This window comes from Pseudophryne corroboree, chromosome 6, assembly GCF_028390025.1.
Source record: "Pseudophryne corroboree isolate aPseCor3 chromosome 6, aPseCor3.hap2, whole genome shotgun sequence".
NCBI lineage: Eukaryota > Metazoa > Chordata > Amphibia > Anura > Myobatrachidae > Pseudophryne > Pseudophryne corroboree.
Window position 1 is genome coordinate 88,294,807 of NC_086449.1, and position 20,994 is coordinate 88,315,800.

At 56.6% G+C, this 20,994-nt stretch overlaps 1 protein-coding gene and 1 pseudogene across 1 annotated transcript; one reads left to right on the forward strand and one right to left on the reverse strand.

Moving 5' to 3' along the window:
* Positions 1-5,111: 5,111 nt before the first annotated feature.
* On the forward strand, positions 5,112-5,423 carry LOC134934337 (histone H4). Its single transcript, XM_063929794.1, has one exon. The coding sequence runs from the start codon at positions 5,112-5,114 to the stop codon at positions 5,421-5,423; it is 312 nt and encodes a 103-aa protein (XP_063785864.1).
* Positions 5,424-12,922: 7,499 nt separating this feature from the next.
* Positions 12,923-13,027, reverse strand: LOC134938213 (U2 spliceosomal RNA; annotated as a pseudogene).
* Between the last annotated feature and the right edge of the window lie 7,967 nt (positions 13,028-20,994).

Consider the following 20,994-nt stretch of genomic DNA (forward strand, 5'->3'; position numbering starts at 1 on the left):
TTTGCCTCCTTGCATTTAGCCCCCAGTAGTTTTCCCCCTTGTAGTTTGCCCCAGTAGCTTGCTCCCTTGTAGTTTGCCCCAGTAGCTCGCTCCCTTGTAGTTAGCCCCAGTAGCTTGCTCACTTGTAGTTTGCCCCAGTAGCTTGCTCCCTTGTATTTAGCCCCCCCAGTAGTTTCCCCCCTTGTAGTTTGCCCCCATTAGCTTTGCCCTTTGTAGATTGCCCCCAGTAGATTTCACCCTTGTTGTTTGCCCCCTTGTATTTAGCCCCCCAGTAGTTTGCCCCCTTGCAGTTTTGCCCCCAGTAGTCAACCCCCCAGTAGCTTGCCCCCAGTAGCTTGCCTCCAGTAGCTTGCCTCCTATAAAGTTTGCCCCCAGTAGCTTGCCTCCTTATATTTAGCCCCCCCCCAATAGTTTGTGCCTTTGTAGTTTTCCCCCTGTAGTTAGCGCCCTTGTACTTTGCCCCCAATAGTTTGCCCCCAATAGTTAGCCCCCAGTAGCTTGCGTCTTGTATTTATTTAACCCCACAGTAGTTTGCCCCCTTGTAGTTTGCCCCAGTAGTTAGCCCCCCTGTAGCTTGCCCACAGTAGATACACACACATACTGTATGTAAAACAAAAAACCCACCATACTCATCAAGCCCCTCTCCCGCGTCCGACCGCTGTGGTCCTTCTGGCGTCCGCTCCACAGCACTATGAGACATTATGACGTCTCTCCCATAGCATACACTGACAGAGCCGGAAGCCGGAGCTCAGTAGTGAGCTCCTGCCTCCAGCTGCCGCTGTGGAGAGAGAGAGCCGGGAGCCCACTGGTTACACAATCTCAGCATGCACCTAAAATCTCCCTGAGGCGGTGGCACTCAGCGAGTTAGGTGAGACGGAGGAAACAGAACTGCTTTCCGTCTCCAAGTGGAACTGACGGAACAAAGTTCCGCCCGTTTTGGCTCACTTTAACCCCTGATTATATGTAAGAAATTATAGTAAAAACGAGGGACTTCATGCAATAGTGGTTGACACACTTAAGCAGAAATTCAATACTGTTTGAAACATTATTTCATCCAAACAGACTGTAATGGCAGCATTAAAAGCCGTGACCAAACAAATAAACTTGGGCCACATATCAAACTCATATAAAGGATAACATGCCGGGAGAGAATAAACTAAAAATATCCCATAATAATAATTACCCTTCCTGCTTCTACTCTCCACATGCGTCCATACATTAAATGGCTTCCAGACCACTAATTACTGAACAGCTCAAGCAATCCACGAATCAGCATGCTGACAGTCAACCACGGTCTGGCTGCATTCATGAAGGCATTAATATGGTTATGGGTTATAATTGTGTGATAAATGGAGGCACTGTAAGCCAATTTTGCACTGCCCCGGTCTCCTTTACTTACCAATAACTAATTTGCCAGAAAGATAGGTCCCAAGCATAATTTAAACCTGCTTTTGATTGGTGCAAAGATCTGCAGAGTGGATTCTTTGAGTATACAGTCCCAATATAGAGTATAGTACAGTGAAAGAGGAGTTGTAACTCCTAGTCAAACTTTTCCAAAGGGTGTGTAGTCAATATGTTCAGGCAGCATGTTAACATGGTCAGAATTTTTACATTCAACAAGTCAAAATGGTAGAATAATGTATGTTATCTTGAAATACATGTAATCATTTTTTTAAATGCATAGCAAGAGGGATCCAGATGTGACCTTTCCAGCTCATTGAGTGTGTTAGCTCTTTAACTTTGTTTGGGCTTCAAAATTCCTTTGCCATATCCCAGGTCCTGATACCTGGTCCCCTAACCTGATCTACAGTTTCTATGCCTACTCCCTGTGTACCGCACCACGATTCTGTCTTGCCATCACGGGTTGGGTCCCCGGGGGAGATCATATCTTCCAGATGTTCCCGGTTGGACAGGCTCTCATGGCGGCTACCTGGAGTTGTCCAAACCCTACTTCCTGCCCTCCATTCCTCTACGCTGAGCCTCGCTCTCCTCCCAACATGGCTCCAGGAATTACTCAAGGGCACATCTAGGCTGGACGTCACTGGTCGCTGCTTCAGCTGTCATTAATGATTAAAATAATACAAAGAAGATGCACATGAGACATATTCTGTGTCATATGCATCCTCTTTATATTATTCTAATCCCTAATCCTCTGAAAGTGGGGTTGTCAGCACCGATCTTGGTGCCTCCCGTTGTCATTGGGGAAAGATATGGGAGCAGGGGGCGTGTGCGGGCTGGGCCTAGCAACGGGCAGGAAAAGCCCATTGAAATAACATGGGAAACATATAGGGACGTGCTTTCAACCTATGAAAGCACTCCCCTGTCAGTGAGGCCACAGTGATTGGCCGGCGGATCCGTCACTGGATCCGCTGTCAATCACTGTGTGGGCGATGGTGGCGGAGGAGGTGCGGGTGGCGGGATGCGGCGGTGGTGCGGGCGGCGGGATGCGGCGGTGGTGCGGGTGGCGGAAGTTTACCTGTACCAGAGTTTGGCAGCGGAGCTGTACCAGTTTCAAAAATGGTACCTCAGCATAATTTCTGAAATTCTAGATGGCCTCCGAGAGCCAATCACGGCTTGCCATGTCATCGCCCCCTTATACAAGTCAGCAAGAGGGGGAGGCTGTCAGTCCGATGGTGGAGGAGGAGCTGTTTAGAGCGCCTGAAGAAAGAAGACGGCTGAAGTCCTGGATGGGCGGCGGCTATGCAAAAGAGCTTAGCAACCGCGACCCACCAGGTGAAGACGCTGGAAACCCTGGGGAAGGCGGCGGCCATGCAAAATAGCTTAAAGGCCATCGCCTCCCAGGTGAAGACGTCGGAAGCCCTGGGGAGGCGGCGCCCCACCAGGTGAAGATGCCGGAAGCCCTGGGAAGGCGGTGGCCATGCAAAATAGCTTAAATGCTGCCGCCGCAAGTGAAGTTCCTGCACAATAAAATAATAAAACATTAGGTGTTGTGTTTTTATTTTAATATTTTCTTTACAGGCGGACTACGGTTGCCAGTGGGCCCTTTATGTCCAGGCATGCTGGCACTTGTGGTTCTCCAAGTGCCAACATGCTGGGGCAGGCTTCCTGGGACCTGTAGGTTGCCTGTAAAGAACAATATTAACATACAATGAACCCCGCATCCTCCGCAACCAGGGGTGCGGGGTGTAGCACTGGGCTATAATAATAATAATAATAATAGCGTATACAACCCTTTTCTTCTAATGCGACACGTGCTCTCCTTTTCTCCTCTATTTACATATGCTGGATTTAAACAATTTATGCTACGAGGAGAAGGTGTGAGCTTTTGGAGATTGGACACTACGCATTAGAAGAAAAGGGTTGTATACGCTATTATTATTGTTTATACACCCCCAGATATTACCACTGTATATGAATTGTTTGTCTCAGGCGCCTGGTGGGACCCGTGGTCATAATTTTTTTCTTGTACCAGTGCTGGTTGTTGCTCGGGAGGGGCCCCCTTTCCGAGGAATTCCAGCCCTGGGCTGACTAGTTTGAGGGGTGATTAATGTTATGGCAGGGGGACCCCACACTGAGTGTCTCCCCTGCTATGGCATTACCCAGCCCGGCTGGTTCTGCCTGGTGCTGGTTTTAGTGATGGGTGGGGCACAACACTTGTTTTTTTTGCCGGAGTGGTGGTGTTAGCTGCCAGTGCCTCCCCAGCCAGTTACCTCACCGCACGTCACTGGTACTTAGGATTGCTTTTTTCCCTCACAGCACTACATTGAGATGTTAGGTGGGTTAATACTCTATTTCACAATTAATTTTTGGACCAGTTATTGGTCGTTTCACTTGCAGATGTTCAGGGTTTGTTTGTTTTTTATCTTACACATTTTATCATCATTTTACTTATAACTCTACTGCCCCCCATCAAAACCATTCCTCCCATCTTCTCTCATCCCTCCCTCTCCCTTTTGTTCCCATCTAAACGTATTATTTTCCTTGTTCCTCCTATTTTGCGTCACCAATCCTATACTTCAAAGACTGATTCTTGCCCAGAGAGTGGAGTGGGAGCTACAAGAGTGAGCAACTTCTAGGGGGGGGTATTCAAATGTTTAAAAAGTTATTTGGGTGTCTGTGTTTTTCCTATCTAATAGACAGGAGAAAACAGACACCCAACTGACTTTTCAAACAATTGCATGCCCCACCAAGACTAACAATAGCAGCATTATTTAATACATGTCTGGCACCCTGGTCCTGCATCTGTGGTAGGATCCTCCTATCATTGAACCCTGCATATGTTTGCACCTTTTTGGCATCCCAGTCTGATCTGAGCTTCTAGCCCAGGTTAAGCTAAAACGAATTGGATGGAGGTGTGTTTCATAGCAGTCTCAAATACATGCAACCAGGTCACCATACCCATTTACTGGCACATCTATCTTACATAAATATATAGGAGCATAAATAATACTGCAGAACATTACCAGGCAGGAATAAACTGTACTTGGCTGTGCTAGGTATTAATCTTGTCATAGTAACAAGAGCTTCTAGACAATACTTTGTTGGGCAACCTGCCTGTGCTTTCCTCCTGAGTGTACATGAGCTCACACATCACTTTTATGTTTCACAACGCCTCCAGCTCTGCACAGTGTGCTGCAGAACACCTCCATTATCTCCAGGGCCAGGACGAGATAAAAAAGCCCCGGTGGGACATATTAGCCTCACAGTAAAGGAGAGATGTGCTACATGCCGGGCAGATCCAGCATGGTGCGGGTGAGTTCCCAGTGGCTATGCCTGGCCTCCTACTCAACCCCTAGGATAGCAATGATACTAAAGAGTTAGGGCAGACCTAGAAGTACGAGTGTGGTGCAGAGAGCCGGCTCTCCGCTCTCCTCATGCCCTATAAAAGACTGTTTTTCTGCGCTAGGGAAACACAAGGTGAGAGCAGATCCCCCGTACACTGAGACAGGGAAGAGATTATAGGGCTTACCATTCCGCCAATAGGAGCGCATGACGCATCACTCTCTGCAGCCAATCACAGCACAGCCTGCATGTATATAAGTGACATCAACATACGTAGTTTCTATACTACTACAGGTTGTAGCCTGGTAGTGGCATACAGTCAGAGATTTCTCTTTGTGTCATAGTTACAGTAGTGATCAGGAAGGAACATGTCAGGCAGAGGTAAAGGAGGTAAGGGGCTCGGGAAAGGAGGTGCCAAGCGCCACAGGAAGGTGCTGCGGGATAACATCCAGGGCATCACCAAGCCTGCCATCCGCCGCCTGGCCCGGAGAGGAGGCGTGAAGCGCATCTCCGGCCTCATCTACGAGGAGACCCGCGGGGTGCTGAAGGTGTTTCTGGAGAACGTGATCCGGGACGCAGTCACCTACACCGAGCACGCTAAGAGGAAGACTGTCACCGCTATGGATGTGGTCTATGCTCTCAAGCGCCAGGGCCGCACTCTGTATGGCTTCGGAGGCTGAACACTGAGGCGCATCTAATACCATCACCCGCACACAAAGGGCCTTTTCAGGGCCACCCATCTCTTCTATGAGAGAGCTGTAACCATGCGCCAGTATTACTCTACACTGCTTCTCGTGGCAGTCTCCTGTTATACACCGGGGAGTGGACTATAGATAAATGCATACATATGAATATACATAAATGCGTTTTATTCCGGGTTGCTGATTGTATCCGATCTCTAGGTAATACATGCATGAGGAAACTACTGTAGGTGTCACTGCTTCTTCATAAACTTTTCCACAAGCTCAGTAGATAACAATGTAATCTGTAATCTTTCGTTTCTAAGATGCCTGCATAACACTGCCGACTAGAACTAGTACTGAAGCAGGTTCACCCTGACACCGGCATCTCCTCCAAGGCTATGGGCATCATGAACTCCTTTGTCAATGACATCTTTGAGCGCATTGCGGGGGAAGCTTCCCGCCTGGCTCACTACAACAAGCGCTCCACCATCACCTCCCGGGAGATCCAGACCGCAGTACGTCTGCTGCTGCCGGGAGAGCTGGCCAAGCACGCCGTGTCCGAGGGCACCAAGGCCGTCACCAAGTACACCAGCGCCAAGTAGTTTCCCTTCCTTCTCCGATCCATCAACACAAAGGCTCTTTTAAGAGCCACCCACCTCTTCTCTAATCGGGCTGAAACTGTAAATCGGGGTAAAAGATAGGCATTATGTAGCAGATGTCGCCGTTAGTGCTTAGAAAAAGCAATCCATAGAGCAGTGACCGACCGTGTAGTTTCTGCAGAACTAGAGAATGATTGTGTCTCATTGAAATGTTACAAAGTATCATTAGATTGTAGCAATTGTGTTACGATCACCCTGCCTCGCTGATGATCACAGATGCTACAGGGTCGTGGGTCTCTCAAGATGCCCTGTGTAGTGTGCTGCTAGTGTTACTGTATCATCGCACCTTAACACCAGGATGCAAACTCCGGTATCAGTGCAGTTATATTCTACTCAATCCATTCTTAGACACCCGTTTCCGAGAGCGGCAAGGCATTGGGGTGATTTTGTTTTGTCCCGCCGAAATCTGGTCGACACTCATTGGTCCATTTTGAATATTCCTCTTCCTATCTGAAGGCGGATGTGTGCGGGACATTTGCTGTTCCAATACACGCGTTATGTATTTGGGAAATATATCAGGTGCATTGAAAAAATAAAGTCAAAACAGTAAGGCATGTATTATGTCTGTTGTGCTCATCAGAGTTCGGCTTCATAACTATTATGATAGCAGTTAAAACATCAATGAATCACACGGTTATAAGATAATAGATATGTGTGATACTCTATAGCTAGAAATTAGCTTCTGCCCCTAAACTGATCGCTAAAAAGTAACTTTTTAAAAACCTTATATTTTACTTATCTAACCTTTAATGCCTCCATTCCAGGTTCATTACACCAACAGGACGTATTGTATTGAAGTGGACAGACTATTAACTCCTGTTTTTTAGATATTTCAGGCTGTTCTACTTTTTCCACATGTCCACACATAGTTTAGTAGTACACATATATATATATATATATATATATATAATTGATTGATTAATTTATAGTACGCATATCAAGATTTCCTTGAACGTCTCGTAGCATATTATTTACATTATGTGTATGAATATGCTTCTATAACATTAATATGAAAAATAGCAATATATATATATATAAAAAAAAAAAAAAACTATATACGGAACTCTGCAGTGATTTAAACATTGTGATTGGCAGTACGGTAGCCTAATTTTTTTTTTTTTTTTTTTGATTGAAAAAGCGTCTTTATTGGTATAAAGTTGCAAAAAACAGACGGTAACATTGACAAACATAAGTGCCGTGTCGCAGCACAGGCCAAAACACAGCACAGATGCAGACTGTATAGTGCAGTCGAAGAACTACGGCGCGGGCCTGTAGCCTACACTGTAGTTCTCAGGCTGCACTATGCAATTAAACGATACAATAACACAACAGTAAATAAGGCTATGGGTGTGGAGGGTAGGGGGGTGAGGGAGGGTGAATCACAAGCCCGAAGCTTTATTGAAAGACAGACACATATAAGGGGAAGGGCAATAAATAGAAGACATCAATAAAACAACAGACATTGTGAGTGAGGGGGCAGGGGCCACGGTCCCAAAGTCTCATTTTCGGTTCGGACAAGGGGAGAGGGGCAGAAAAAGGGGGGGTTTAGTCCTCTTCTTCCTCAGGGCTGTCCATGGTGGAATAGTCTCTGAGCAGGCTGTGGACCAGCCTGCAACAGTCCTGGATGGACATCCTCTCCCTCCTCAGAATGAGGCGGTTCCTGGCTAGCCACGAAGCGTCCTTCATACAGTTCATAAGGCGCCAGGCTTCCTGGATCGCCCCAACGGTGTGGGTGCCAGGGAATAGTCCGTAGAGTACCGAATGGTACGTGAGACAGTTCCTCGGCACAGAGTTTTTCAGTTCGTTTTCCAGGGCGTCCAACAACAACTGGGCCCAGGCACAGTCCCAAAACAGGTGCATAGATGTTTCTTCATGTATGATGCACCTGGGGCAATGTCTGTACCTGCACAGGTTCCGGGAGTGCATGAATGACCGGAGGGGCAAGCCCCCCTGGATGGCCATCCACGACAGGTCTTTGTGTCTGTTTGTGAGCCTTTTGGAGGCCACATTCTCCCAGACCTGTTTGGCAGTCGCTGAAGGGAGCCCCGGAATCGGCTCCAAATCGTCTTTAGCTCTGATGAGCTTGTAGATGGTCTTCGGCTTCCATAAGTCAGGTTTAACTCCCTCCAGTTGGTGTTCCCTCACGAACTTGGACACGTCCAGGTAGTACCACGGAGTGTTCCAGTTGTAAGGGATGGAGCTGTCCCATTTGTCCCAGCCGAGGTTCCTCCAAAGAGGCAGGAGGAAGAAACGGGACATGGAGTTTCCTGCAGAATCGTTCAAGTTCTCGTACATTGTCCTTCGGATGCAGTTACAGACGAAGAAGGCTCGAAGCATGGTGGGGACATCAGGGATACCCTTTCCACCCTTGAGGGGCTCCTTGTACATAACTGCACGCTTTACTTTGTCCATCTTGGAGCCCCAGATGAAGTGAAACACTGCCCTTGTGATGGCCCTGCAGACGGTTGCCAGAGGTGGCCAGGCCTGCGCGGTGTACTGCAGAACGGGAAGGATCTCGTTGCGCAGCACAAGTGATTTCCCTTCGATGGTAAGTTCTCTGAGGCTCCACAATCCAATCTTTTGTCGAACAGTTGCCAATCTCTCTTCCCAACATCTCAGGGCTGCACCCTCGCCGCCGAACCAGACTCCCAAGATCTTGATGAAGTCGGGCTTGAAGGCAAAAGGAAATGGTGCAGAGGATGACAGGTGCCACTTTCCGAAGAGCATAGCCTCTGACTTCCCGCAGTTGACTTTAGCCCCTGAGGCTCGGCCGAAGTTCTCGCAGGTCTGGACGAGCGCTGTCACCGAACGTTGATCCGCGCAGAAGACAGTGACATCATCCATGTACAGCGAACACTTGGCCTCTCGTCGGTCACGACCCGGTGCGACGATCCCTCTGATCTCTGGATTCCGTCTGATGCATACAGCCATAAGCTCTATAACACAAACAAAAAGAAGAGGTGAAAGAGGGCAGCCTTGTCTGACCCCGGACAGGATGGAAAAGGGGTCAGTCTTCCAGCCGTTCACCAGCACCGAGCTGTGGATATCAAGGTACATCAGGTTAACATACGTACAAAACATTTTACCGAGGCCAAATTTATGCAGAACTCTGCCCATCAGCTCATGTGAGACACGATCAAAGGCCTTCTCCTGGTCAAGGCTGACCAGGGCCGCGTGAACGTTCCGATCCTTGATGTAATGGACCGTGTCTCTGAGGAGGGCGAGGCTGTCTGCAATCCTGCGACCAGGAATGGCGCAGGTCTGGTCCGGGTGAATGATCTGTCCGATGACAGCCTTCAGCCTGTTGGCGAGCACCTTGGCGAGGATCTTGTAGTCCACGTTTAAGAGAGAGATGGGCCTCCAATTTTTCAGCTCACATCTCTCCCCCTTACGCTTATACAAGATCGTGATCATTCCCTCCCTCAGCGATGGGGGCATTTTGCCCTCCACCACCATCTCCCCATACAGCTCGAGCAGGTCCGGTCCAATGAGGTCCCACAGCGCTACATAGAGCTCTGCTGGGAGACCATCACTGCCCGGGGTCCTGCCCTGCCTAAAGGATCTGGCGGCAGAGTGCAACTCCTCCAACGCCAAGGGAGCATCCAGGGCGGCTTTACCTGCAGGATCAATTGTGTTAGTGATACCTGACAGGAACTTATCAGCCTCCTCGCTGTCTGTAGTCTTAGGGGAGTAGAGGTCGCTGTAATAGTCGCGGACGACTTTCATCACGCCCTCCTTCCCCTGTCTGGGGATGCCGGTCTCATCTCGCAGCTCAGTCAGGGGCGTGTGGCCGGAGTGGAGTTTCCTGAAAAAGAAAGAATTACATTTCTCATCCTTCTCCAGGTTCTCCACCTTGGAACGGAAGACGATACGTCTGGATTCCTCCTCAAAGTGCCTTTTCAGGCCCCCTTTGGTCTCATCCAGCTCGTCTCTCACGTCCCAGCCGCACCGTTGGAGGTCCAGCAGGGACTGCAGATGTCTTTGCAGTCTCTTGAAGTTCCTCTTTCGGTCGCACGCCTGTTGTCTCCCTTTAACCTGAAAGAAACTGCGAATGTTAGCCTTAGCATATTCCCACCAGTCGCTCATACAATCAAAATAACATTTGTCATTTTTCCATGTGATGTAGGCATCCTTCAGCTCCGCCAGCACCTCCTCTCTTTCCAGTAGGGCGCAATTCAACTTCCAGGAGCCTGGGCCAGGTGAAAAACCGCTGCCCAGGACTCCTTGGAAGAGAATGGCCCTGTGGTCTGAGAAGAAGCAGGGGACCATAGAATGCCTCGTCTGCTTCACTGCTCTAGAGGTAAACACAAAGTCAATGCGGGAACGCACAGAGCCATCGGGGCGGCTCCATGTAAAATTCACGGAGCCGGACCCCATGGAGCCCATAGCGTCCCGCAGTGATGCTTCGGTCACCATTTCTATGAGCAGTTTAGACGTCACATCAAGCTTGGTAGAGTTGCTGGTGCTGCGTCCATCCTCCTCCATGGTGCAGTTGAAGTCTCCTGCCATCACTACCGCCCTAGTGGTTGCGAGCTGCGGTCGCAGGGTCTGGAAAAGCTCCAAGCGCTCATTCTTGAAAGGGGGGGCGTACACGCAGATAAGCCTGATAGGCTCACCTGCCCAGGAGCCGTCTACGATCAGCAATCTGCCGCAGACGAGCTCCTGAACAGAATCTAGCGTGAAGAGGCTCCCCTTGATAAGAATGGCGACCCCTGCAGACTTACACTCACCCCCACCGGACCAATAGGAGGCGCCGTGAGACCACTGCCTGCCCAGATGTTTGTAGGACCTGGAGAAAGGAAGAGAGCATTCCTGCAACATGTACACATCACATTTCTGACTATCTAGGAAAGTAAACACAGACTGTCTTCTAAGCTTATCCTTAATACTCCTCACATTAATGGTGAAAATTGAAAATGACGCCATTAGTTGGGGAAAAAAGAGAGGTTAGGCAACAGTTCTACATTTACGTTACCACTCCGTCGGGCGGGGCTTCCTCGGCATCGGATGCCAGGTTCCCTTGCTCGGGTAGCGGCGATCTGTCTCCCAGTATCCGGTCGAGTAAGGCGTCGGCGTTGGCATCCAGCTCCTCCTCCTCCTCCCTGCTGAATGCCTCCGCCAGCTCCTCCATTTCTTCTTCCAGTGGGGTCAGCTCGACCGCCAGTTTCTTAGAGGATTCGGAGTCCGCAGACGGGCTGTCGAGCTCCTTCCTCTTGCAGTTCCGTGTCTTCTCGGCACCTGCAGTTGGAGTAAGAGGGGAGGGGAGGGCGGGGAAATCTTCCTGGGAAGAAAGGTCAGGTGGGGCAGGGGTGGCTGGGTTGGGAGAGACAATGGGCTGGGTAGGAGAGTCGGAGGAGGGGTCAGGGAGGGTTGCGACAGTGGTAGGGATGGGAGTCACTGTCGCAGGGGGTGGGCTGGTGGAGATGGGTAGGGAGGTGGTGAGGGAGGATGGGAGGGGGGTGGGTTTGACAGGTTTCTTACCCTCCTGCGGTTTCTTTTCCTTCTGCGTAGCAGAGGGCAGCAGCTTGAGGGCAGGGTTGGCACGTCCGGTCACCACAGCTGAGTAGGTTCTCGACCTACTCGGGCAGTCCCTGTAGACGTGGTCCACTTTGCCGCACAGGTTGCAGGTTTTCCTCGTGGGGCAGTCTTTGGTCTCATGGCTGGCCATGTGGCAATTCTTGCATGCCGGGACCTTGCAGTCCTTCATCACGTGGCCCGTCCCGCCGCACTTCCTGCAGTTGCGTGGCTGGTCGGCGTAGTGGAGAAGTCCTTGGGATCCCCCCAGGGAGAAGCACTGGGGGAGGTGCTTGACTCCTTCTGGGCACGAGGTGTCCTTCTGCAGGACGACGATCACCGCCCACTTTCCAGTCCAGAAGCTGTTCCCATCCAGAACCCTTGTGGGGTCCTTCTTGACGGTACAGAACCGGCTGAGGAAGGTGACGATGTCCTTGATGGGCGTGTGTGGGTTCCTCATTGAAACCGTCACCCGCCTTTCCTCTCTTTGAATAGGGCAATTGCCCACAAAGCGGGAGAAAGGGGATTCGGGTCTCGCCGATTTCACTGCCTCCCAGTACCTCTTGCAGATGGCAAGGGAGGCGAAGGTGACGTAGAAGATCCCCTTCAGGTAATTCTGGATGCTGAGGGTTTCAGCGGTCGAGAAGCCCTGGTCCAGGATCATCTTCTTCCCAAAGGTCTCCACTGTCATGTCCGGCATCCGTCCATCCACCTCCTTCAACTTCATCACCACGGTGAATCTCATCCAGGGCTCCAGGGACGGTTTGTCTTTGGTGCTCACCTGGGTGGGTGTCGCTGGCGGTGTTGCTGCAGGGGTTGTGGCGCTGGGTGCGGCCGATCCGGTGGGGGCTTTGGCGGTTTTTTTCGCCGTCTTGGCCTGGCTCTTCTTGGCGAGGGTGGCCGGAGTGGAGGCAGAGGCTGGAGCAGCGGGGGCTGGAGCAGCGGGGGCTGGAACAGCGGCGGCTGGGGCAGCGGTGGCCATACTCACAGCTCCTTTGGCGTAGAAGGCGGGGCGGAGGATCAGCGCTGTCGTCGAGAGGAGGAGAGGTGGTCGGTCGCTTCAGAGGGCAGAGCCAGCAAGTCTAGCCCTCCAGTGCAGGTAGGGGGCGCTGTAGAGCTTCTCCGGCGAAGTCCCTTTTCTCCACGCAGTCTTGCTGGCGGAGGGGGGTATCTTCTCCAGAGGGCAGAGCAAACAAGTCTAACCCTCTGCTGTAGCTGGGGAGCGATGCAAATCTTCACCCTCTTCAAGCGATCTTCTCCTTTTCCTCGCAGTCTCGACGTTCGATTTTTCTGGCTTCTCGGCCCGGGTGCAGCTTAGCCCTGAGAAGGACAATTGTCGGTCCAAGAAACAAGGTAGCACCGTCAGTCAGCGTGAACTGATAAGAACAGATACTACACTTGATCTTAGCCAAAAGGCCGAGAAGCGGCCTATATGGCCTTAGCCTATATGGCCATTGCTAGCCAAGGCGCTGCAAAGAGACCCAGGAATAGCCCCTGTCAGCTCACCAACACCAGGCTGGATCTGCCCAGCATGTAACACATCTGTACTTTTCTGCGAGGCTAAAACGTCTGATCGGGGCATTTTTCTCTCTCCCTGGCACTACATGTAACGAAGGTGATCTGGGGCTCAGTCTGTGCAGGGGAGGCAGCAGTTTCAAAGATATAAAGGTGATGTGTGGGCTCCGGTACACCGGGTGGCTAGCACAGGCAGGTTGCCCCACAGCGTATTGGCACTCTTGTTTAGGAACTCTAGTTACTGTGACAAAAGAGAGATACCCAGCATAGTCAGCCACAGGTTAACCCTGCTTGTGTGAGATTCTCCCCGTCGTGTAGAATGTTGGTGGGTTTTTCCCAAAATGTTTATAAAAATGACCCATACAGAAATGAATGTATATTTATGCAAGAGAGGTGTGTCGGAGTGAGGGCAATGGTGATCTGTTCCCATTACCATCCCTCTTTTAAAAATGACAATGTATGAGACTTTGTCATTTTTAAAAGAGGACATCGGAGCTCTATAAGAGGAATACTTCTATTCCTCTTACATAGAATCAGTATGAATATTCCTAAAAATAGAGGGAAACAGTAGGAATATTTAGGAACATTAGGGGGGATACAGGAATAATAGAGAGGAAGGTATAGGTGAGAGGAAGGGAAGAAAGGAAGAAAGGAAGAAAGGAGGAAGAAGAAGAAGAAGAAGAAGAAGAAGAAGAAGAATGTTTCTGCAAGTATTCTGCAGCACTGTAGACATAAAATCCTTAGCATTGCAGATTACAGTACACAAGGGATAACATCAGAAGGGTAGAAATTCTTATCATAATATGGGAGAGTAGGTAGATTCCCTTGTAAAACTGTTTTCTTCAGCAGGGATACTAAGAGGATAGTCTCATTTTTTTTTCAATGACCAAATACTTTTATTTCATGCAGCTGTTTTCATCCTGATCCTGGCTTTGTTACGTCACACACAGAGAGAATATGGGCCCTCATTCCGAGTTGATCGCTCGGTATTTTTCATCGCATCGCAGTGAAATTCCGCTTAGTACGCATGCGCAATATTCGCACTGCGACTGCGCCAAGTAATTTTACAATGGAGATAGTATTTTTACTCACGGCTTTTTCATCGCTCCGGCGATCGTAATGTGATTGACAGGAAATGGGTGTTACTGGGCGGAAACAGGCCGTTTTATGGGCGTGCGGGAAAAAACGCTACCGTTTCCGGAAAAAACGCAGGAGTGGCCGGGGAAACGGGGGAGTGTCTGGGCGAACGCTGGGTGTGTTTGTGACGTCAAAACAGGAACGACAAGCACTGAACTGATCGCAGATGCCGAGTAAGTCTGAAGCTACTCTGAAACTGCTAAGTAGTTAGTAATCGCAATATTGCGAATACATCGGTCGCAATTTTAAGAAGCTAAGATTCACTCCCAGTAGGCGGCGGCTTAGCGTGTGTAACTCTGCTAAAATCGCCTTGCGAGCGATCAACTCGGAATGAGGGCCGTGGTTTCTCTCATTATTATATACTTTACACGGATCAGCTTCCCACTCCTATAAGCGGAAGGTTCCTCATTTGCAGCATGCAGTTATTGCAAAGGGAATATTCAGACTATCGTTAAAAGATTTCACCACAACCGACCCCGCATCTCTGCGTCCCCTCCCCGGCGCCCCGCATCTCTGTGTCCCCTCCCTGGAGCCCTGCCTCTGTGTCACCTCCCTGCGTCTCTGCCTCCCCTCCCTGCCGCCCCGTGTCCTGTCTCTGCCTCCCCTCCCTGCCGCCCCGCGTCTCTGCCTCCCCTCCCTGCGCTGCGTACAGACATCCGCCGCCTCCTCCGCACACCCAACACAACGCTGCCTAACACCATCCCCAGAGACCCGGACTGCACACCACAGGCCTGGGCTGCCTACTCCACAAGCCAGAGACGGGGGACAGCACGCCTGGTAATGTGGCCGCTGCACCAACTTCACAGGTGAGAAAGAGTGCACAGGCAGCACCGCGTCTCTGCGCCCCCCGCCGCCCCGCGTCTCTGCGTCCCCCCCCCCTGCTGCCCCGCCTCGCTGCATCCCCCCTCTGCCGCCCGCCTCTCTGCGTCCCCTCCCTGGCGCACCGCATCTCTGCGTCCCCTCCCTGGCGCCCCGCGTCTCTGCGTCCTCTCCCTGGCGCCCCGCGTCTCTGCGTCCCCTCCCTGGCGCCCCGCGTCTCTGTGACCCCTCCCTGGCGCCACACCTCTCTGCGTTCCCTCCCTGGCGCCCCGCATCTCTGCGTCCCCTCCGTGCCGCCCACATCTCTGCATCCCCTACCTGCCGCCCGCATCTCTGCGTCCCCTCCCTGCCGCCCCGCGACTCTGCGTCCCCTCCCCATGCCCCTCCCTGCCGCCCCGCGTCTCTGCGCACCCTCCCTACCGCCCCGCGTCTCTGTATCTCCTCCCTGCCTCTGCGTCCCCTCCCTGCTGCCCCGCGTCTCTACCTCCCTTCCCCGCCGCCCCGAGTCTCTGCGTCCCTTTTCCGGCACCCCGCTTCTCTGTGTCCCCTCCCCGGCGCCCCGCTTCTCTGTGTCCCCTCCCCGGCGCCCCGCGTCTCTGCGTCCCCTCCCCGGCGCCCCGCGTCTCTGCATCCCCTCCCCGGCACCCCGCATCTCTGCGTCCCCTTCTTGGCACCCCACATCTCTGCATCCCCTTTCTGCGTCTCTGCGTCCCCTCCCTGCCGCTCCGCCTCTCGGCGTCCCCTCCTTGCCGCCCCGTGTCTCTGCGTCCCCTTCCTGGCAACCCGCATCTCTGCATGCCCTTCCTGGCACCCCGCATCCGTGTCCCCTCTCTGCGTCCCCTCCATGCCGCTCCGCCTCTCTGCGTCCCCTCCCTGCCATCCCGCCTCTCTGCATCCCCTCCCTGCCGCCCCGCCTCTCTGCGTCCCTTCCCTGCCGCCCCGCACCTCAGCGTCCCCTCTATCCCCGCGTCTCTGCGTCCCCTCCCTGGCGCCCGCGTCTCTGTGACCCCTCCCTGGCGCCACACCTCTCTGCGTTCCCTCCCTGGCGCCCCGCATCTCTGCGTCCCCTCCGTGCCGCCCACATCTCTGCGTCCCCTCCCTGCCGCCCCGCGACTCTGCGTCCCCTCCCCATGCCCCTCCCTGCCGCCCCGCGTCTCTGCGCACCCTCCCTACCGCCCCGCGTCTCTGTATATCCTCCCTGCCTCTGCGTCCCCTCCCTGCTGCCCCGCGTCTCTGCGTCCCCTCCCCGGCGCCCCGCGTCTCTACCTCCCTTCCCCGCCGCCCCGAGTCTCTGCGTCCCTTTTCCGGCACCCCGCTTCTCTGTGTCCCCTCCCCGGCGCCCCGCTTCTCTGTGTCCCCTCCCCGGCGCCCCGCGTCTCTGCGTCCCCTCCCCAGCGCCCCGCGTCTCTGCATCCCCTCCCCGGCACCCCGCATCTCTGCGTCCCCTTCTTGGCACCCCACATCTCTGCATCCCCTTTCTGCGTCTCTGCGTCCCCTCCCTGCCGCTCCGCCTCTCTGCGTCCCCTCCTTGCCGCCCCGTGTCTCTGCGTCCCCTTCCTGGCAACCCGCATCTCTGCATCCCCTTCCTGGCACCCCGCGTCCGTGTCCCCTCTCTGCGTCCCCTCCATGCCGCTCCGCCTCTCTGCGTCCCCTCCCTGCCATCCCGCCTCTCTGCATCCCCTCCCTGCCGCCCCGCCTCTCTGCGTCCCTTCCCTGCCGCCCCGCACCTCAGCGTCCCCTCTATCCCCGCATCTCTGCGTCCCCTCCCTCCCCGCGCCTCTGCGTCCCCTCCCTCCCTCCCCGCACCTCTGCATCCCCTTCCTGGCACCCCGCGTCTCTGCGTACCCTCCCTCCCCGCACTTCTGCGTCCCCTCCCTCCCGGAACCTATGCGTCCCCTCCGTCCCTCCCCGCACATCTGCGTCCCCTCCCTCCCCGCACCTCTGCGTCCCCTCCCTCCCCGCACCTCTGCGTCCTTTCCCTCCACGCGCATCTGCGTCCCCTCCGTCCCCATGCCTCTGCGTCCCCTCCCTCCCGCGTCTCTGTGTCCCCTCACTGCTGCCCCGCGCCTCTGCGCCCCCTCTCTACCGCCCCGCGTCTCTGTATCCCCGACCTGCCTCTGTGTCCCCTCCCCGCGTCACCTCCCTACCGCCCCACGTCTCTACGTCACCTCCCTGCCGCCCCACCTCTCTGCATCCCCTCCCTGGCGCGTACAGACATCCGCCGCCTCCTCCGCACACCGAACACAACGCTGCCTCCCACCATCCCCAGAGACCCGGACTGCACACCACAGTCCTGGTCTGCCTTCTCCACAAGCCAGAGACGGGGGACAGCACGCCTGGTACTGTGGCCGCTGCACCAACTTCACAGGTGAGAGAGAGTGCACAGGCAGCACCGCGTCTCTGTGCCCCCGCCGCCCCGCGTCTCTGCGTCCCCCCCTGCCACCCCGCCTCGTCCCCATCTGCCGCCCGCCTCTCTGCGTCCCCTCCCCGGCGCCCCGCCTCTCTGCGTCCCCTCCCTGGCGCTCCGCGTCTCTGCTTCCCCTCCCTGGCGCCCCGCGTCTCTGCGTCCCCTCCCTGGCGCCCCGCTTCTCTGCGTCCCCTCCCTGGCGCCCCGCGTCTCTGCGACCCCTCCCTGGTGCCCCGCGTCTCTGCGTCCTCTCCCTTGCGCCCTACAACTCTGCGTCCCCACCCTGGTGCCCCGCGTCTCTGCGTCCCCTCCGTGCCGCCCCTGCATCTCTGCGTCCCCTCCCTGCCGCCCCGCGACTCTGCGTCCCCTCCCCACGCCTCTGCTTCCCCCCCTGCCGCCCCGCGCCCCTGCGCACCCCTGCCGCCCCGCGTCTCTGTGCCCCCTCCCTAACGCCCCGCGTCTCTGTATCTCCTCCCTGCCTCTGCGTCCCCTCCCTGCCGCCCCGCGTCTCTTCTTCCCCTCCCTGCCGCCCGCTCTCTGCGTCCCCTCCCTGCCACCCTGCGTCTCTGCGTCCCCTCCCTGTCGCCCCACGTCTCTGCGTCCCCTCCCCAGCACCCCGCATCTCTGCGTCCCCTCCCTGCCGCCCCGCGACTCTGCGTCCCCTCCCTGCGTCTCTGCGCCCCCCTGCCGCCCGTGTCTCTGCGGCCCCTCCCTACCGCTCCGCGTCTCTGCGCCCCCTCCCTACCGCCCCGCATCTCAGTATCTCCTCCCTGCCTCTGCGTCCCCTACCTGCCGTCCTGCGTCTCTTCCTCCCCTCCCTGCCGCCCGCGTCTCTGTGTCCCCTCCCCGGCGCCCCACATCTCTGCGTCCCCTCCCCACGCCTCTGCGTCCCTCCCTGCCACCCCGCGTCTCTGCATCCCCTCCCCGGCGTCCCGCGTCTCTGCCTCCCCTCCCTGCCGCCCCGCGTCCCGTCTCTACCTCCCCTCCCTGGCGCCCCGTGTCTCTGCGTCCCCTCCCTGGCGCCCCGCATCTCTGCGACCCCTCCCTCGCGCCCCGCATCTCTGCACTCCCTCCCTGCCGCCCCACTTCTCTGCACCCCCTCCCTGCCGCCCTGCGTCTCAGCATCCCCTTCCTGGTACCCCGCGTCTCTGCGTCCCCTTCCTGCGTATCTGCGTCCTCCCCCTGCCGCTCCGCCACTCTGTGTCCCCTCCTTGCCGCCCCGTGTCTCTGCGTCCCCTTCCTGGCAACCCACATCTCTGAATCCCCTTCCTGGCACCCCGCGTCTGTGTCCCCTCTCTGCGCTCACTCCATGCCGCTCCGCCTCACTGCATCCCCTCCCTGCCGCCCCGCCTCTCTGCATCCCCTCCCTGCCGCCCCGCCTCTCTGCATCCCCTCCCTGCCGCCCAGCCTCTCTGCATCCCCTCCCTGCCGCCCCGCCTCTCTGCGTCCCTTCCCTGCCGTCCCGCGCCTCTGCGTCCCTTCCCTGCTGCCCGCACCTCTGTGTCCTCTCTATCCCCGCGTCTCTGCATCCCCTCCCTCCCCGCGCCTCTGCGTCCCCTCCCTCCCCGCACCTCTGCATCCCCTTCCTGGCACCCCGCGTCTCTGCGTCCCCTCCCTCCCCGCACTTCTGCGTCCCCTCCCTCCCCGCACCTATGCGTCCCCACCGTCCCTCCCCGCACCTCTGCATCCCCTTCCTCCCCGTACCTCTGCGTCCTCTCCCTCTCAGCGCCTCTGCGTCCCCTCCGTCCCCATGCCTCTGCGTCCCCTCCCTCCCGCGTCTCTGCGTCCCCTCACTGCTGCCCCGCGCCTCTGCGCCCCCTCTCTACCGCCCCGCATCTCTGTATCCCCGACCTGCCTCTGTGTCCCATCCCCGCGTCACCTCCCTGCCGCCCCACGTCTCTACGTCACCTTCCTGCCGCCCCGCCTCTCTGCATCCCCTCCCTGGCGCGTACAGATATCCGCCGTTTCCTCCGCACACCGAACACAACGCTGCCTCCCACCATCCCCAGAGACCCGGACTGCACACCACAGGCCTGGTCTGCCTTCTCCACAAGCCAGAGACGTGGGACAGCACGCCTGGTACTGTGGCCGCTGCACCAACTTCACAGGTGAGAGAGAGTGCACAGGCAGCACCGCGTCTCTGCGCCCCCGCGTCTCTACGTCCCCCCCCTGCTGCCCCGCCTCGTTGCGTCCCCCCTCTGCCGCCCCGCCTCTCTGCATCCCCTCCCTGGCGCCCCGCATCTCTGCGTCCCCTCCCTGGCGCCCCGCGTCTCTGCGTCCCCTCCCTGGTGCCCCACTTCTCTGCGTCCCCTCCCTGGTGCCCCGCGTCTCTGCGACCCCTCCCTGGTGCCCCGCGTCTCTGCGTTCCCTCCCTGGTGCCCCGCGTCTCTGCGTCCCCTCCCTGGTGCCCCGCGTCTCTGCGTCCCGTCCCTGCCGCCCGCATCTCTGCGTCCCCTCCCTGCTGCCCCGCGACTCTGCGTCCCCTCCCCACGCCTCTGCGTCCCTCCCTGCCGCCCCGCGTCTCTGCGCCCCCCTGCTGCCCCGCGTCTCTGTGCCCCCTTCCTAACACCCCGCGTCTCTGTATCTCCTCCCTGCCTCTGTGTCCCCTCCCTGCCGCCCCGCGTCTATTCCTCCCCTCCCTGCCGCCCGCGTCTCTGCATTCCCTTCCCCGGCGCCCCGCATCTCTGCGTCCCCTCCCTGCCGCCCCGCGACTCTGCATCCCCTCCCTGCCGCCCCGCGACTCTGCGTCCCCTCCCCACTCCTCTGCGTCCCTCCCTACCGCCCCGCGTCTCTGCACCCCCTCCCTACCGCCCCGCGTCTCAGTATCTCCTCCCTGCCTCTGCGTCCCCTACCTGCCGTCCTGCGTCTCTTCCTCCCCTCCCTGCCGCCCGCATCTCTGCGTCCCCTCCCCGGTTCCCCACTACTCTGCGTCCCCTCCCCACGCCTCTGCGTCCCCTCCCTGCCGCCCCACGTCTCTGCGTCCCCTCCCTGGCGCCCCACGTCTCTGCTTCCCCTCCCCAGCGCCCTGCATCTCTGCGTCCCCTCCCCGCGTCTCTGCGCCCCCCTGCCGCCCCGCGTCTCAGTATCTCCTCCCTGCCTCTGCGTCCCCTCCCTGCCGCCCCGCGTCTCTTCCTCCCCTCCCTGCCGCCCGCGTCTCTGCGTCCCCTCCCCGGCGCCCCACATCTCTGCGTCCCCTCCCCACGCCTCTGCGTCCCTCCCTGCCGCCCCGCTTCTCTGCATCCCCTCCCCGGCGTCCCGCGTCTCTGCCTCCCCTCCCTGCCGCCCCGCGTCCCGTCTCTACCTCCCCTCCCTGGCGCCCCGCGTCTCTGCGTCCCCTCCCTGGCGCCCCGCGTCTCTGCGACCCCTCCCTGGCACCCCACATCTCTGCACCCCCTCCCTGCCACCCCACTTCTCTGTACCCCCTCCCTGCCGCCCCGCGTCTCAGCATCCCCTTCCTGGCACCCCGCGTCTCTGCGTCCCCTTCCTGCGTCTCTGCGTCCTCCCCCTGCCGCTCCGC